General features: G+C 32.7%; 1 protein-coding gene across 4 annotated transcripts in view; it reads left to right on the top strand.

The window, feature by feature from the left end:
- LOC149779856 (protein fantom-like) overlaps positions 1-19609 on the top strand; it is a 197238-nt gene that overhangs the window by 124526 nt on the left and 53103 nt on the right. For all 4 annotated transcript variants that reach the window (XM_089936526.1, XM_089936527.1, XM_089936524.1 and 1 more), the window contains exons 26-29: positions 1620-1774; positions 10576-10794; positions 12902-13105; positions 19470-19599. In XM_089936526.1, coding sequence (XP_089792652.1) covers positions 1620-1774; positions 10576-10794; positions 12902-13105; positions 19470-19599 — 708 coding nt within the window. The remainder of the gene's footprint in view (positions 1-1619; positions 1775-10575; positions 10795-12901; positions 13106-19469; positions 19600-19609) is intronic.

Below are 19609 nucleotides of genomic sequence, written 5' to 3'. Positions count from 1 at the left end.
TGATCGTCACATACATCTATTTACATGGTAATGGCAGACCATAAGTTTATCTCTATGATTTTCTATTGATTCCTGCACACATTGTTTTTTAAATTGTGATTAGCAAAATGTATTTTCACAATATTGCTGTCGCCAGTGTCACATTTGCACTGTGGTAAATCCACTCATTTAATGTTCATCAGTTTGGCATAAACATTCTCTTTGTTTTCCTGATACAGATACCTGTTTCAGTTACCCTTATTTTGCTTTGACATGGAGAGTAGTGCTCTCTCAAGCAGTAAAACTGATACTCAGTATTGTCTCATCTAAGCATATATAAGCCGACCAATTAAAAACTGATAAACCTTTAGAATAACAAACACACATCTTTACTGAGAAGACAGTCTTTGAAATTTACTGATCTATTGTTCACTAAAGGATTATGTTGCCCTTCACCTCCCAATTTAAATAGCCAACTTCAAGCAATATAGCCTTCAGGCAGTCAAACTGTGACACAAGCCAACTTCAAGCAATATAGCCTTCAGGCAGTCAAACTGTGACACAAGCCAACTTCAAGCAATATAGCCTTCAGGCAGTCAAACTGTGACACAAGCCAACTTCAAGCAATATACCCTTCAGGCAGTCAAACTGTGATACAAGCCAACATCAAGCAATATAGCCTTCAGGCAGTCAAACTGTGACACAAGCCAGCTTCAAGCAATATAGCCTTCAGGCACTCAAACTGTGACACAAGCCAACTTCAAGCAATATAGCCTTCAGGCAGTCAATCTGTGATACAAGCCAACTTCAAGCAATATAGCCTTCCAGCAGTCAAACTGTGACACAAGCCAACTTCAAGCAATATAGCCTTCAGGCAGTCAACTGTGACACAAGCCAACTTCAAGCAATATAGCCTTCCGGCAGTCAAACTGTGACACAAGCCAACTTCAAGCAATACAGCCTTCAGGCAGTCAAACTGTGATACAAGCCAACTTCAAGCAATATAGCCTTCCGGCAGTCAAACTGTGACACAAGCCAACTTCAAGCAATATAGCCTTCAGGCAGTCAACTGTGACACAAGCCAACTTCAAGCAATATAGCCTTCCGGCAGTCAAACTGTGACACAAGCCAACTTAAAGCAATATAGCCTTCAGGCAGTCAAACTGTAACAAGCTTAGTCAGTAACACCTCTTTTGATTGGTCAAAAAATGAAGTGTGTAAACTAGACTTAGTTTTGAATTACTTTTTAGTTAAGTTAAGTCAGTAGTACCTTTATCGGTTGTCTGACTAAGAAATGATCTGTAAACTAGACACAGTGACCTTTCACATTGTTAAAATGTTTATTTGATGGTTTAATGGATAAATAGATGAAAAGAGCAATATGATATAATAATATTAGGGGATTTCCTATGACCAATATATCTGGTTGCTCAGTATATGCTGGTCAAAACTTTTTAACTGCTGGTAATGTCTGGCAAATAGGGGGATTTATGGAAGCCTCTTATATATATATATATATATATATATATATATATATATATATATATATATATATATATATATATATATATATATTCCAGATAGTTGTTATATGTTTGCATAATGAAATAATTGCTTTTATTTGTTACTATTTGTTTTAGATATTCAGCCCTCACCATACTGTGTGTACCAGTTCTTTGATTATAATGACCGTGACACAGCCATTGTACCCAACTCTAACAATCCTGAATTCAATGATCACAGGACTTTCCCAGTGCCTATGTTAGAGGAGCTAGACACCTATCTTAAAACAGTGGTAAGATGACCTTTATCCATTCTTAACTAGGACTAGATGCCTTTATCCATTCTAAACTAGGACTAGATGCCTTTATCCATTCTTAACTAGGACTAGATGACCTTTATCCATTCTTAACTAGGACTAGATAACCTTTATCCATTCTTAACTAGGACTAGATGACCTTTATCCATTCTTAACTGGGACTAGATGCCTTTATCCATTCTTAACTAGGACTAGATGCCTTTATCCATTCTTAACTAAAACTAGATGCCCTTTATCCATTCTTAACTAGGACTAGATGCCTTTATCCATTTTTAACTAGGACTAGATGCCTTTATCCATTCTTAACTAGGACTAGATGACCTTTATCCATTCTTAACTAGGACTAGATGACCTTTACCCATTCTTAACTAGGACTAGATGACTTTTATCCATTCTAAACTAGGACTAAGATGACCTTTATCCATTCTTAACTAGGACTAGATGCTTTTATCCATTCTAAACTAGGACTAGATGCCTTTATCCATTCTTAACTAGGACTAGATGACCTTTATCCATTCTTAACTGGGACTAGATGCCTTTATCCATTCTTAACTAGGACTAGATGCCTTTATCCATTCTTAGCTAAAACTAGATGCCTTTTATCCATTCTTAACTAGGACTAGTTGACCTTTATCCATTCTTAACTAGGACTAGATGACCTTTATCCATTCTTAACTAGGACTAGATGCCCTTTATCCATTCTTAACTAGGACTAGATGCCCTTTATCCATTTTTAACTAGAACTAGATGCCCTTTGTCCATTCTTAACTAGGACTAAGGTCAGTAAGAACAATAATTTGCACCATTAGGGCAAAAAGCTGTTTGAGTCTTTGAAATGGCTTGTTTTGTTTGGAACATTCCTCCATTATGGCCAATAAAACCACAGACAAGAGTATACTGAATTATTTTAGATTTTATCATTTATTTAGTGAGTTGCAATTAAATATAATTTCATTGTTTTTTTAAAATGTTCAATTTAGTGATTATGGAAAGTGATAAAAAAATATTATTCAAAAAAATTCAAATAATGCATTTCTCCTATTTCTGGCACCATAGCAAGATCTGAGAATATCCAATTTTGGGGTCATGTTAAGGTCACCATACTGATCAGCCAATTGAATCGCAGCTTACAGAACTCTGAAACTGAGTTGTCTTATTTTGTATGTATTGATTCCAGATAAAATATATACAAATATCAGGTGCCATGGAGGATAATAGATACAGTCATGAAACTTGATTTTACACCTAAAAAGGTATACCTGGTAGAAAATAAGTAATGTATTATATTACCTCATTTTAAAACAAAATTATTGGAACATAATTGGTCAATTATCAAGATATAAAATCAAGCATTTCTAAAAACTCAATTAAGGTTATAACTATTTCACATGACATATAAGCAGGATGCATGTGAGTCACATGAAAACTGGAAATACACTAATTAATTAAAGAAATGGCAGATAACCTGCACTTCAAAAGTAAAAATTTTATGATCCAAATATATATGATTTTATCATATATGGAAATGAGATTTCATTATAAGTAGAAATTATTCAGAAGTGGAAATAATTCATCACTAGATGATAAGGTATTAATTAAACAATGTTGATTTGTCAGTCATTCAGACAGAGCTTGACGGGCTGGGGGATGTGGTGGACCAAAGGGATATAACTGCTACAACTTGTGTTCTGTTTGTAAACAGTCATCTGCATTGTAAGCAATGGCAGCTAAGATATTTTTATATATTAGTCTTTCAACAAATAAGTTTATGTAGAATTTGTAAGGTAATATATTTATTACATGCAAGTATACCAACATATACAGAACATTATAGCCATGTTGAACCCTATGCAAGTTGTATGGGATTAAAGATGGTCCGATTATTCAATACATCCTGGTATACTAGCGTGTAACTAATAATTCGTAACAGTACAATACATTCCCTTTTCTAAACAACTTAGAATCGCTTGTTGTTTTTAAAATTGCGATTTAACTTGTACCAAACTTTGCCAACACTTTTTCAAGAACATATTCTACATACAGTATGCTGCCTTTGAAGCAGAAATAAATTTCAGATACAAGAGTAAATTTTATTGGTTTAGTTTTTCCTAGTGTTATGTGTTTTATTAAAATAAAATTTAAAATATTTGAGCTGGATACATTTTAGTCCAATCTTAGTTTCATAGCTGTCTTATTAGCAAACTCTTAATAAGTGAATTAACCTTTTTATGCATAATGAAGCCTTTAGACACCAACCCCTTTACTGCATAATGACACCCCATAGGACAAATCCTATTAAGATACCCAGTACTTCCAAATTGAAGTCTGTATACCCATAACTATCATTCATGGCTGAAAGAATGAATATAGAAAATAAATGTGAAGAAAATCATTAGTTTATTTGCAGGATTCAAGCAGCTGCACAGTTAAATCTACACTCAACAGTTGTATGTAACAATTTGTTCGTCATTTGTGAACATGTGCAATGCATACTCCTATTGCAATATGAAGTCATTAGAAATTTTAAATAGTACGGTTGAAAGGTTTTTGATAATATAAATGGGAATATTCTATTCTTTGAACTAGCCAGCTTATTGTTATCAAGGTTTTTGATAATATAAATGGGAGTATTCTATACTTTGAACCAGCCAGCTTATTGTTATCAAGGTTTTTGATAATATAAATGGGAATATTCTATTCTTTGAACTAGTCAAGCTTATTGTTATCAAGGTTTTTGATAATATAAATGGGAATATTCTATTCTTTGAACTAGTCAAGCTTATTGTTATCAAGGTTTTTGATAATATAAATGGGAGTATTCTATTCTTTGAACTAGCCAGCTTATTGTTATCAAGGTTTTTAATAATATAAATGGGAATATTCTATTCTTTGAACTAGTCAAGCTTATTGTTATCAAGGTTTTTGATAATATAAATGGGAATATTCTATTCTTTGAACTAGCGAAGCTTATTGTTATCAAGGTTTTTGATAATATAAATGGGAATATTCTATTCTTTGAACTAGTCAAGCTTATTGTTATCAAGGTTTTTGATAATATAAATGGGAGTATTCTATTCTTTGAACTAGCCAGCTTATTATTATCAAGGTTTTTGATAATATAAATGGGAATATTCTATTCTTTGAACTAGTCAAGCTTATTGTTATCAAGGTTTTTGATAATATAAATGGGAATATTCTATTCTTTGAACTAGTCAAGCTTATTGTTATCAAGGTTTTTGATAATATAAATGGGAATATTCTATTCTTTGAACTAGTCAAGCTTATTGTTATCAAGGTTTTTGATAATATAAATGGGAATATTCTATTCTTTGAACTAGTCAAGCTTATTGTTATCAAGGTTTTTGATAATATAAATGGGAATATTCTATTCTTTGAACTAGCCAGCTTATTGTTATCAAGGTTTTTAATAATATAAATGGGAATATTCTATTCTTTGAACTAGTCAAGCTTATTGTTATCAAGGTTTTTGATAATATAAATGGGAATATTCTATTCTTTGAACTAGCGAAGCTTATTGTTATCAAGGTTTTTGATAATATAAATGGGAGTATTCTATTCTTTGAACTAGCCAGCTTATTGTTATCAAGGTTTTTAATAATATAAATGGGAATATTCTATTCTTTGAACTAGTCAAGCTTATTGTTATCAAGGTTTTTAATAATATAAATGGGAATATTCTATTCTTTGAACTAGTCAAGCTTATTGTTATCAAGGTTTTTAATAATATAAATGGGAATATTCTATTCTTTGAACTAGTCAAGCTTATTGTTATCAAGGTTTTTGATAATATAAATGGGAATATTCTATTCTTTGAACTAGTCAAGCTTATTGTTATCAAGGTTTTTGATAATATAAATGGGAATATTCTATTCTTTGAACTAGTCAAGCTTATTGTTATCAAGGTTTTTGATAATATAAATGGGAATATTCTATTCTTTGAACTAGCCAGCTTATTGTTATCAAGGTTTTTAATAATATAAATGGGAATATTCTATTCTTTGAACTAGTCAAGCTTATTGTTATCAAGGTTTTTGATAATATAAATGGGAATATTCTATTCTTTGAACTAGCGAAGCTTATTGTTATCAAGGTTTTTGATAATATAAATGGGAGTATTCTATTCTTTGAACTAGCCAGCTTATTGTTATCAAGGTTTTTAATAATATAAATGGGAATATTCTATTCTTTGAACTAGTCAAGCTTATTGTTATCAAGGTTTTTGATAATATAAATGGGAATATTCTATTCTTTGAACTAGTCAAGCTTATTGTTATCAAGGTTTTTGATAATATAAATGGGAATATTCTATTCTTTGAACTAGCCAAGCTTATTGTTATCAAGGTTTTTAATAATATAAATGGGAATATTCTATTCTTTGAACTAGTCAAGCTTATTGTTATCAAGGTTTTTGATAATATAAATGGGAATATTCTATTCTTTGAACTAGTCAAGCTTATTGTTATCAAGGTTTTTGATAATATAAATGGGAATATTCTATTCTTTGAACTAGTCAAGCTTATTGTTATCAAGGTTTTTAATAATATAAATGGGAATATTCTATTCTTTGAACTAGCGAAGCTTATTGTTATCAAGGTTTTTGATAATATAAATGGGAATATTCTATTCTTTGAACTAGCGAAGCTTATTGTTATCAAGGTTTTTGATAATATAAATGGGAATATTCTATTCTTTGAACTAGCAAAGCTTATTGTTATCAAGGTTTTTGATAATGTAAATGGGAATATTCTATTCTTTGAACTAGTCAAGCTTATTGTTATCAAGGTTTTTGATAATATAAATGGGAATATTCTATTCTTTGAACTAGCCAAGCTTATTGTTATCAAGGTTTTTGATAATATAAATGGGAATATTCTATTCTTTGAACTAGTCAAGCTTATTGTTATCAAGGTTTTTGATAATATAAATGGGAATATTCTATTCTTTGAACTAGCCAGCTTATTGTTATCAAGGTTTTTAATAATATAAATGGGAATATTCTATTCTTTGAACTAGTCAAGCTTATTGTTATCAAGGTTTTTGATAATATAAATGGGAATATTCTATTCTTTGAACTAGCCAGCTTATTGTTATCAAGGTTTTTGATAATATAAATGGAATATTCTATTCTTTGAACTAGCCAAGCTTATTGTTATCAAGGTTTTTAATAATATAAATGGGAATATTCTATTCTTTGAACTAGCCAGCTTATTGTTATCAAGGTTTTTGATAATATAAATGGGAATATTCTATTCTTTAAATTAGCCAGCTTATTGTTATCAAGGTTTTTGATAATATAAATGGGAATATTCTATTCTTTGAACTAGCCAAGCTTATTGTTATCAAGGTTTTTGATAATATAAATGGGAATATTCTATTATTTGAACTAGTCAAACGTATTGTTATCAAGGTTTCAAGAAGTATATTAGAGCAAAGTTCACACTTTGGAACAAGGCTATATTATATGCTAAAAATAACTCACCCCATTTTGTTTACTTCTTTAGTTTATATCCAAGAGTCACTAATTTCTCAAAAAAATGGATTTTCTGCATAACATTTACAAGCCTGGAAAGATATTAAATTAAATCCTTGAATATTTGTCTGTTTTTAGAAACAAATGAAAAACTTTAGTCACATGGCATGGCAAATTCTTATTGTAACAGGATAGATCTGAATGGATGCTTGGATCAAATGACAACACAACACAATGTGATGAAAGATGGAAGTTTATGAAATGAAATAAAAATATATATCATCTACAAATACAGTGATTCTTTCATGCTCCAAACATATGTCTCATTCAGTTAGTTCATCAAAACATTCACAAATAGGAAAACAAAAAAAAATGATTTATATATTCAAATTCATATCATCTCATGTAATGAAAGAAAGGTTTAATTAATCTCATGTAATGAAAGTGAGATTCAAATAATCTCATGGAATGAAAATAAGATTCAAATAATCTCATGGAATGAAAATAAGATTCAAATAATCTCATGGAATGAAAATAAGATTCAAATAATCTCATGGAATGTAAATAAGATTCAAATAATCTCATGGAATGTAAATAAGAATCAAATAATCTCATGGAATGAAAATAAAAATCAAATAATCTCATGGAATGAAAATAAGATTCAAATAATCTCATGGAATGTAAATAAGATTCAAATAATCTCATGGAATGAAAATAAGATTCAAATAATCTTATGTAATCAAAATGACTCAATTGTACTCAATTGAAACAAGTGATTTGAAACAAACATATAACTTGGTCATTTGTAGAGTCATATGATTTATAAGTATTTGTAAAAACTTGCAAATGTGTCCACTGACAAACCACGCAGTTCTCCTGAATTCTTGGGTTGGCTCACACTTGTATTGGCCACACACACCCTTCACGGATCCACCATGTGCACAAGTTTAGAAATTAGCAGTTTCATCTTCATATGGCCTTGATGGTTACATCATCTTCCATGTCCATATAGACACACAGATGGCCAGACAGACAGCCTGATATACCCGTACACACGTATAGAGAGCACACAGTTTTCCTGAATTGGGTTGGCCCACTTGTATTGGCCACACCCACCCTTCATGGATCAACAATGTGCACTGACATAATATAGACATACGCAGAGACAGCCTTATGGCTGTAGAGCAAAAATAGAGAATGTTCACTCCATGACAAGATCCAAAAGACCAGTGTGTCAGTTAGAAAATAAACTTGCCTTAAATCTACGTGAGAATGAGTATTAGTAAGGGTAAAATACCTGTGCATAACATGCTTTTCGCATCTCTTGCCGCAAGCGATGTACAATGAGATGCATGCTATTTTAGTCGCTTACCTAGAAAAACAATTATCCACCCTAGGTAACGTTGTACACATGTGCAACGAAAATGATCAAAGTTTTCTAAGGTGAAACCAAGTTATTTCTTGCCTTATTCTGTGACACTTGTCTGCTCCACTAATTGATAGTGCTTGTTTCTTTTGGTAAAATTTAGGTCAAAAAGTGTGTTTCATTTTTTTTAAATCTTTATTTAATGTTACATATTTTTAGTTTATTGAAACTACTATCCAATCTTGAATGCAAATATTTAAATGCTTATTTCAGCAACCGATGCAAGTCAAGTTCATTTTTTATCTTTTGACAACTGCCTTATTTTCTGGTGGTTTTCTTTGTATCTAATCTTAAGGCATTCATCATAAACTCATTATTTCATTATGTAAAACAATAGATCCATGATTATATACAGTAATCCTGACTTACAGGTAACTAAAGTTTGCATAACAGGAAAATCTTGTGACACATTTTAAGCTGATCTCACTTTTTGTAAATAAAATCCTGATCATAGGATACAAGAGCTTTGTTCATCATTAGTGGTCATTGTTGTATATTCCTAGTGTCTGGATCAAAATAATGCATTATATATATATATATATATATATATATATAGATGTGAATAAATAATAAATATGTTTACATGTAAATAAATAGGCATAAAAGTTTTTTGAACTTGAACACAGGCATTCATATTTGGGATATATGGTATAAAATGATCTCCAATATTTTAAAATGATTGCTGCATTTTTTTATTGTTACCATAGCAATCAAGCTGTTTGGTATAAATTTCAACAAATTAAATGTGATACCAAAATACATTTTTATATTTGAAATGCTTAAGACCATGTTTGTACATTCAAGAAAGATATAAACACAGAATATACAGCAAACTGTATTGATTTTAAGTGTTCAGTCCTAATACTTCACTGAAAACACAAAAACTGTTGTGCCTATTTTACATGGAACTTGGACAATCTAAGACAAATAATTAGTAAATCTCACTTTTCTCTTTCATAAATTTAAAAAATTCAAACTCTAACTGATCTGGCAAGCAAACAAATAGCTTTAAATGAATAATACAAATTATGTAATTTTTTCATGATTTGTACACATTCTACACTGAATTTAGTTGCCATGGCAACCAACCATTTCATCTGCTGCATGCTGAAATAAAATGTACCCAGTATCCATTATTGAAATAATGGATCATCCTGTGCAAACCAAGAAGTAAAACCTCTAGACTGATGAGAAAACTAAACATATCTGTCTTTATTATATACTTTACTGTTTGTTGCCAGTTACTAACCAGTTGGGGGCCCCGAATGGCCGAGTGGTCTAAAGCGCTCTCCGTTATGGATCACTGCCATCTCACCTCTGTCTGCGTGGGTTCGAGTCTCGGATTCGGCTAATGTAGGTATGTGAGAAAGCTTGCCAATAGCTTCTCATGGGTCGGTGGTTCTTTCTGGGGTTTTCCCAGGTTCTTCCTCCACCATTAATACTGGCCGCCTCCACCATTGATACTGGCTGCCATGTATAGCCTATCGTGTGCTGAAAAATGGCGTTAAACCCAACAACAACATCAACAACAACTAACCAGTTGTGATAACATGGCTACAACAGAACATTTATATTCACCATGAATCCTTTTCCCTATTTTCTTTATTAAATGTATCATAATTATTAGTAAACAGGTTCTCTATTGTCTTCATCTCAATGTAAGCTTTATATAGCTGAAAAATATATTTCTCAAATGATAAGTCTAGGGGTCATCTGATAACTTTGTTTAAAAAATTGTATTTCTTCAGTCCCTGAAAAGACCAGAATAAACAGGATATCATTCAGGTAACAGCTGCTGATTTGTTCATAAAGGTATACATTTAGTTCTGTTACTGTTATGTTTTACTGGTTCTCTTGCAGCCCTTGAAGATATTTGTCTTCGATGACACAGACCCAGAACAAACTGCCTACCTGGGTATAGCAGATATCCCTCTGATACCACTGGCTCATGATAAAGGGGTTACAGGGATGTTTGAGTTAAAGGGACCAAATGGCAAAGTGAATGGAACAATAGAAGTGGAGCTTAGATGGCAGTTTACTTATGTGCCACCAAAGACTATAACAAAAGGATCAACTCAGGTGAGAGTAACATTGAAGTAAGAGTCTGATTTAGAAATTAAATGTCATACTTTTGATTTGCTACATCATGCTGCGAAAGGCACTGATTTCTGTCTAGATTTGAATTTAGAAGATTGACTAGATTATTCCGAGCCCAAGAATTCATTGCCATTGACTGACTGACCAAATAAAGTTCTGAAATTCTCCATCATTGCATCGTCTGGTCTTCATAAATGTCATCAAATTCATATTCCTTGCCTTTACTGTGATATTTGGGTTTTTAAATGGAGACTGACGTTGGGCTCTGTAACTGACACTTACAGTTCATGACATTGTTAAAGGATGGAACTGAACAGGTGTCAGTTGTGCAGCCAGATTACAGGGAGTTCCAATAACAACCCTCTGTTACTTGAAAGAGTTTTTGCAAGAGAATACAACTAGAGGGCTGCCTTTACAAGCTGAAGGATTAAGATCAAACATATTCAGGAAGTTGACAAACTCCACTTGGTACTGAACAAGTGTAAAATTTGCAGCGCAACTAAAAGGATTGCCAACATAAAAACATAGTGAGTGCTGTCTTTTCAAGCCGAGGGCTTATTGGCCCATGACAACTGACCAATAACTTGGGGAAATATCACTTGGGAATTACATCTGGATTATGGAAAAGGAAAATATAAATAAATCAAAACTTGTATTGCATTAGATGTAATCAGTATTTACAACAAAACACAAAATATAAGATGAACACAAGTTGTTCAGACTTGCATGAAAATAGAAGCAATATACTTGTAAAAAACGTCTGCGATAAACCATGTTGGCAGACACTTCACTTTGCAGTGGGTAATATTTCATTTACCATTAATACCTTCAAATTATTAAAATCTAACTAACTGTAGATACAAGTATTGTGTAATGAATACTGTCATGAAATGGACAAATTAGTACATACCATCATGTGAATAGTGGCATGAAAATGTAAAAATATTCAAGTTGATGCTATTTGTGTGTACTGCAATCATAGAGTTTCCAATATTACCCCAAGATCTGTCAGGTTTTTTTTATGTCACACTTATAACATGACCCTTAATCTGCTTTAATAAAAAATGTCAGTACAAAATGTGAACTTAAAAGAAATGCAGGGTTGTGTATGCATGTAACTGAGTGTCAGTTTCATCTTGCTCCATGAGTGGTTTCTGATGCATTTAAGGCCCTTTTCCTTTGGCCTTTTATCATGCTTCTTTTTGGGGATGAATATATGGTGGGTGGGTGGGGTGGAGGTTACTGGTACATAGACGATTGTAATGTTTCATCCTTAGTCCGAATGAATTACATCTTTCAAGCCAGTTTGATTATATGAATTACATCTTTCAAGCCAGTTTGATTATATAAATTACATCTTTCAAGCCAGTTTGATTATATGAATTACATCTTTCAAGCCTGTTTGATTATATGAATTACATCTTTCAAGCCAGTTTGATTATATGAATTACATCTTTCAAGCCAGTTTGATTATATGAATTACATCTTTCAAACCTGTTTGATTATATGAATTACATCTTTCAAACCTGTTTGATTATATGAATTACATCTTTCAAACCTGTTTGATTATATGAATTACATCTTTCAAGCCAGTTTGATTATATCAATTACATCTTTCAAACCTGTTTGATTATATCATTTGTAAGTACACTTCATGGATAAATCCCACCAAAGTTTTGCAGCTTTTCAGGATGAAAAACAATTTTAAAGTGTTTAGACTCATCATAACAAATCAAACAATTTTCCTGATGTGAAGCATTATTTGCCTTTGACAGTTTCTCAGGTAATGATTAATTATGTTGACCTTGTTGACCTTTGTGCTATATTTTAATTTATCTTTCTTTATTATAATCTATCCCAGTGCACGTTTGAGCCCAGCAGACTTTGTATGATGCTAATATTAATCTTTGATTGATAAATTTTGATTGGTAAAAGCAACTATTAAAGTCATTCACACATAAATCTTTGAAATATATAGTTCATGTTTTCTGATCCTAATGAAATGGGACTGTCAAATTTGCAATATTTGCTTGGTCATCAAACATTTTAAAAAGTATTAAGATGACTTGTATCAAAATTGAAATTTCAGAAGGAAGCAGCTCCTGTGGATGTACCAGTAAAACTCACTGCAAGTGAAGACTCTACCAGAGCCACCAATGGTGCATCACGTAGAATAGCAGCAAAATTTCCTCAACCCAGTGCTACCTCAACTCCCATGCCCAGACAAGAACAACCTGAGAAAGATACTGTTAGAGCTGAAACTTCAGCAACGGCAGTCTCACAACCACCTAGGGTACATAAAATTCCAATAAATCACTCCATTAGAGAATTGCAACGGGACATTTTCTGGTCATTTTATCATGACAGTAATATTTTCTTCTTTATTTTGTTGTCTTTTGCACCAGAAAGTATCTTCAGTTTTATCTTATTTTTAGTAGGAAACATCATGTTAAAAGGTCACTGTATCAGCTAGTATTCTCTCTGGGTCGTGGAGTTAAGAACTTGTTGATTATTCTTTTGTTCAGTCTTTCTCTTGTTTGGAGGAAGATAGGGAATAACAAAGGATCATACATCTTGTCCATCTTTTCGTTCTTCCCTTCTTTGGTATATAGATTAATTTTTGAAACTCTTCTACAATTGTTTTACACAATTTCTTTTGAGGTGGAGGTTGATGGATTGATTTGCTTTATTACCGACATGTAAACAAATTTTATACATGCAGCTTTATATTAATGAGCTCTTGGATGCGTTTGCTCATCAGTGTTTTAAATTATCAATTGGAGGAGTTATGGTCCATGATTTTATGACCAAGCCATTTTCCTTTCTACAGCAGAACTCATTGTATCATTATTGAATTTCCATAAAGATTTTTGTTGATGAGAATTTTGATGAGTTGTCAGCATTTTGCATCTTTATTTCATGGAGTTATTGGTCCTGATATATTACTTCAGTTACCACTTTGTTTGCATATGAATAGTTAATTAGTTTGTAATGGGTGAGTATATTTTTTTGTGATGGATGTTTATCTTTATATCAACAAGATTATGGATGAGCATGTTTTTGAATATTCAGTGTCAGTGCTTGATGGAGTAAGTATATCCCTGATGTTCCATTTTATTTTCTGTTTTCTGTGTCTTTACATCCTTTGGATTTTACTTAAACTTGGTGTTCTGATATATGTTAATGAGAGATCAGATGTTTATAATTGTTAGTATTCTGTTTTAAGTCAAAATGAATTAAAAGTTTCATCAGCGCCATCTATCCATCCACCCATTTTCACTTCTTTTTACATCCCATGGTCTATAGCCCTTATATGTTAACATTTCATCTACCCTTTTTATACAACTCATGGTCTATAGCCCTTATTTGTTAACATTGCATCTACCCTTTTTACAACCCATGGTCAACAGCCCTTATATGTTAACATTGCATCTACCCTTTTTATACAACCCATGGTCTATAGCCCTTATATGCTAACATTGCATCTACCCTTTTTACAACCCATGGTCAACAGCCCTTATATGTTAACATTGCATCTACCCTTTTTATACAACCCATGGTCTATAGCCCTTACATGTTAACATTGCATCTACCCTTTTTATACAACCCATGGTCTATAGCCCTTATATGTTAACATTGCATCTACCCTTTTTACAACCCATGGTCTATAGCCCTTATATGTTAACATTGCATCTACCCTTTTTACAACCCATGGTCAGCAGCCCTTATATGTTAACATTGCATCTACCCTTTTTACAACCCATGGTCTGTAGTCATTATAAGTTAACATTTCATCTACCCTTTTTACAACCCATGGTCTACAGCCCTTTTATGTAAACATTGCATCTACTCTTTTCAAACCAATTTTAAAACACTACAGCAGGTCCTTGTAACCAGTATAGTTCAGTAACCATTCAACAAATTCCAGTATGGTGTGTATATTGTAATATAGATTTAGCTGTGTCTTTTATGTCATCAACTCCATCGTGGATAGAGCTATGGCCTTTAAGAATTAACATCATATTTTCAAATGGATGCTGCTTGTAAACAAAATCTTGTAAGAGCATATTCTGATACAGTTTGATGTGAACATTGTCTCATAGACCTTGATATGCCTTTTATGGTTTTCTTGTCATTTTAGTTCATGATTAACGTATGGTTCTCAACAATTAACTAAACATCTTCACATGAGATTTTGCTTATTAAAATTAAATTGCAAAAACCAGCCGATGTGTTCTGTTGCAAGTTGGTGTGCACATTATCTTCTAGACCAGTGGTTCTCACACTTTTTTGGGCCACCGCTCACCTGGTTATCCTCAGCTTCTCCCCCCCACCCCCGTAAAAAGCATTATTCAGCATTGGTACCCCCATCCTCCTTGATAATCTCACCACCCTCAAGAGTGTGGTACCGCTCACTTTGGGAACCACTGTTCTAGACCTAGATGCCCGTTGTATGGTTTTGCCTTGTCCATTCCAGTTTGAATAGAGTTATTGTTCTTGACAATTAAATTCAGAGCTAACATGGGAAAGTGCTGTGATATCTCAAGACCTGTTAACATATTTTGTTTAAATTTTGTATGAAAATTGTCTTTTAGATTTACACATGCCATTTATGGGCTTTAGTCTCTTCTACTTCATTTTAGAGAGAATTATTTCCCTTATTGAGCAAATTCTGTGTTTATATGGAGTCTTGGATTGTCACCTGCAGTTAAGTACCATTTAGTATATTCTGATGGAATATAGCAAGAACATTACGTTTTGACCTAGATAATACTTTTTGATTTATGTCTTTTATACATCATTTTGGACAGAGTTATGGCCCTTCTCAGTCAGCTTCATATCTTTACATAGATGTTGTCATTATAGTTCAAGAACCATTCAGCATATTGAGATGCAATTTGAATGAACATTTTTCATAGGCCTAAATGTGCCTTTTGAGTTTTGCTTTGTATTTTCCATTTTGAACAGAGTTATGGCAGTTTTTGATTGGCTTCATATCCTTTACATGGGATGTATTGATGAGGCCTTGAAAGAGTTGGATTTCAGGCATTTTTTGTCATCATTTGAAGGAATACTGTCCCCTGGATGCCCATCTTCTCATAACTTTGGTTTCCTTACACAAGTTCCTCAGGTTACTGCCCATCAAGAGCTAATTGTAGCAAGATTTTTGTGAGTCGGGCCCTTTGTAATGTACTCATTGCTAATAATTTAATTTTATCTCTTTAAATAAGATTTCAAGCAGTGAAGTTATCAAACTGTATGAAGAGGCCTTTAATGTCCTGCTTACAATCTTTTTCCTTAATGATGTCTTCCATGAATTTGCTTCTATTTGTTTTTTGTAGATGAGCCAGACAAAATTGCAAATAAAATTGAAAGAATAAAATAAAATTTCATCGTGATTGTTTTGTATAAAAGGTAACATTAAGGATGTTTGCTGGTATTTTTTGACCCTCACTGCACAGATAGAGATGAGATAATCATGATGATGTTATATTGACATTATTACTGCAAAGTAGAAGGTATAACTTACCTGATGTCTTATTGGCATTATTACAGCAAAGTAGAATGACATAATTGATCAGTTGTTATATTGGCATTATTACTGCAAAGTAGAATGGCATAATTGACCTGATATTATATTGGCATTATTACTGCAAAGTAGAATGGCATAATTGACATGATATTATATTGGCATTATTACTGCAAAGTAGAATGACATAATTGATCAGCTGTTATATCGGCATTATTACTGCAAAGTAGAATGGCATAATTGACCTGATATTATATTGGCATTATTACTGCAAAGTAGAATGGCATAATTGACCTGATATTGTATTAGCATTATTACTGCAAAGTTGAATGGCATAATTGACCTGATATTATATTGGCATTATTACTGCAAAGTAGAATGGCATAATTGACCTGATATTATATTAGCATTATTACTGCAAAGTTGAATGGCATAATTGACCTGATATTATATTGGCATTATTACTGCAAAGTAGAATGGCATAATTGACATGATATTATATTGGCATTATTACTGCAAAGTAGAATGGCATAATTGACCTGATGTAAAGTGCTATTTATACTAAAATGTGTTTGACCAATTAAAACACACCCACTTATTCTGCCATTTTCATCTAACAATCGTTTGGAAACAATATGTTCACATGGGTGAATTTATTTGGTTGATTTGCATGATAAACCAGATTTATCTTTTGACAGTAGTGAAAAGGTGTGCCTTGAGCCTTTGTGACTCAGCAGATACCCAGATGGACTTGTTGGTAGCCTTTGTAACTCAGAAGATACCCAGATGGACTTGTTGGTAGCCTTTGTAACTCAGCAGATACCCAGATGGACTTGTTGGTAGCCTTTGTAACTCAGCAGATACCCATATGGACTTGTTGGTAGCCTTTGTAACTCAGCAGATACCCAGATGGATTTGTTGGTAGCCTTTGTAACTCAGTAGATACCCAGGTGGACTTGTTGGTAGCCTTTGTAACTCAGTAGATACCCATATGGACTTGTTGGTAGCCTTTGTAACTCAGTAGATACCCAGATGGACTTGTTGGTAGCATGTAATTTATTCAGTTTCCCAAGCTCATTACAGTTGACAGAAATATTTAGTGTGGATTAAAGTTTGCAGCCATCTCCACGATCAGCTGAATACCAAAATAGTCAACGGAAATGACTGTTTGTATGTATGAATAGTCCATCCCCATGATCAGCTGAATACCAAAATAGTCAATGGAAATGACAGCTTGTTTGTATGTTTGAATAGTCCATCCACAGTATCAGAGAAAAATACACTTGAATGAATATTTAAATATAAATGCACTTATATAATCCCAGTTTTCATTACATTTTAGAAGTTAAGATTGACACATATGCTGTCAGCAGCTGTGATTTTTCTGCTTGTTTATTTTAACTCTGTGCATTTTCTCAGATTGTTGCTGTCTGCAAAATAATCTCAGATATTCTAAGCTGATTACCTCCAACATAAAAAATTATTCAGACTTTATATTTACACCTTTGCTAAAAGTTCTTGCTTTCTGGCACTTGTGAAAGGTGGCTATATGAGAAAAATAATTCTCAGAAAATTCATTGGGAACATTATATCCAGATAGTGTTGCAGTGATTGCTGAGTAATTTCTTGTTGGCTTTTTTCTAGCAGGACCATGTGGTTAGTGGGCAGAGCTATCTTTCATTTTGCATCAGGTCTGTTAACACTGAGAGTGGTTATGAAATCACTGGCTTTAGTGTGCTGATATTTTAAGATGCCAATACTGCTAAAATAACATGAAAATTTAAATCACTAAATAGTATTTGAATCTTAAAGAAAATATAAAAATAATTCTATAAATTGGCTCAGAAACTCACATAAAAATGTTAAGGCAGAAAATCAGCTCTAGACAAGAGTGATTCATAAATAATACAGTTGTTAATGCATTCAGAATTATGCAAAACAGTATAATTTTAGGCAATTTATCCAGAGCTGTAGGCATATTAATTCTATCTATATCTTATTATGGTACACTTGATCAATAACAACTATCATATTGCGACAAGTTTCCAATGTTTCAGCAGTAGATCCATTTTATTACTGGTTATTCTAATCTATTTTAACAATTGCTTCTTGTACATGTATATGATGATTGTATCTCAGTTTTGTATGATCAGTGGTCAAATAAGAGCAAACTTCAGTTCTTTTTTTTCCCCACAAAAATTGCAGTGGGACATGACAGTCCATGTTCCAAAGTTTATAGTGAACTTAAATTCCCAATTTGGCACTCAGAGCTTTATTGAAAGAATGAGCAGAAATTGTACAGTTATTTGCAATTAAATCACCACATCAGTACATGTATTTTAATATGACCATTTAAAAAAAACAGTTTCAACATTATTTTTTCTTTCAATAAATTTTCAGTTTTATTAAGCAAACATTTTTAAAAATTCTTTATCTACAGCAACACAAGAATGTATCCAAACTCACAAGCCAAAAAACTGTGATGTTTGTTCAAACTACTTGGAGCATTATTTTAAATAATCTCCAGAGATTAGATGTTTGAAAAATAAAGATAGTTTATTCAGAAAAATGAAGAACTTTATTAGAAGAAAACTTTATTTACAATTATTCCCAACACAAACATTAAACAAATATTCAGAGACTTTACTCCCCCTCCTTCCACTGTAGATGCCCATCCCTTACTTAATTGTTCAAAGGTTCCTCAGTAACCTGTGCCCTTACTTTTTTTAGGACCATGTCATGAGCAGGTTATTGAGGGAGGGATGTACTTCATACCATGAAAATTAAAATTGTTCTGGTGATTCATTTTAAGTCCAGAGAATATTCATTACCTTAATTGTGACATCTCCTGGCTGCAGTTTTATCAAAACATCTTGAAATGTTAAGTCTAGACTTAGAGGATTGGATGGGTTAAACATAAGTTAGACTTACATTTTATCCCGTGAAATTCCTAGATTCTAGTTGTAAATCTAGATTCAGGTTATTCTTGTGAAATCCAAACCTGTCATCACCAAATTATTTGAGATTTTTGTATTGCATCATGAGACATGCATGCACACAGAAACGTGCTGTATAAGGTCATACAAGTTTAATATCCTGTCACAATTGAGACCTTTAATTTATACAGGGAGCTGGTGTGCCTGTCAAGAGGAGATTATTAGAGACTGAGGAGGTCCAGAATGGCACAGAGTCCATTGTCCATGAGGCAGTGTCCAGGGTTGTCTCAGATATCATGCCATCAGGGCTTGATTCCTCAGGTAGCAACCT

Source organism: Sinohyriopsis cumingii, chromosome 16 (genome assembly GCF_028554795.1).
Source record: "Sinohyriopsis cumingii isolate HCF-2022 chromosome 16, ASM2855479v2, whole genome shotgun sequence".
Classification (NCBI taxonomy): domain Eukaryota; kingdom Metazoa; phylum Mollusca; class Bivalvia; order Unionida; family Unionidae; genus Sinohyriopsis; species Sinohyriopsis cumingii.
Note: the sequence above shows the minus strand (reverse complement) of the source record. Positions and strands in the feature narration are given on the sequence as shown.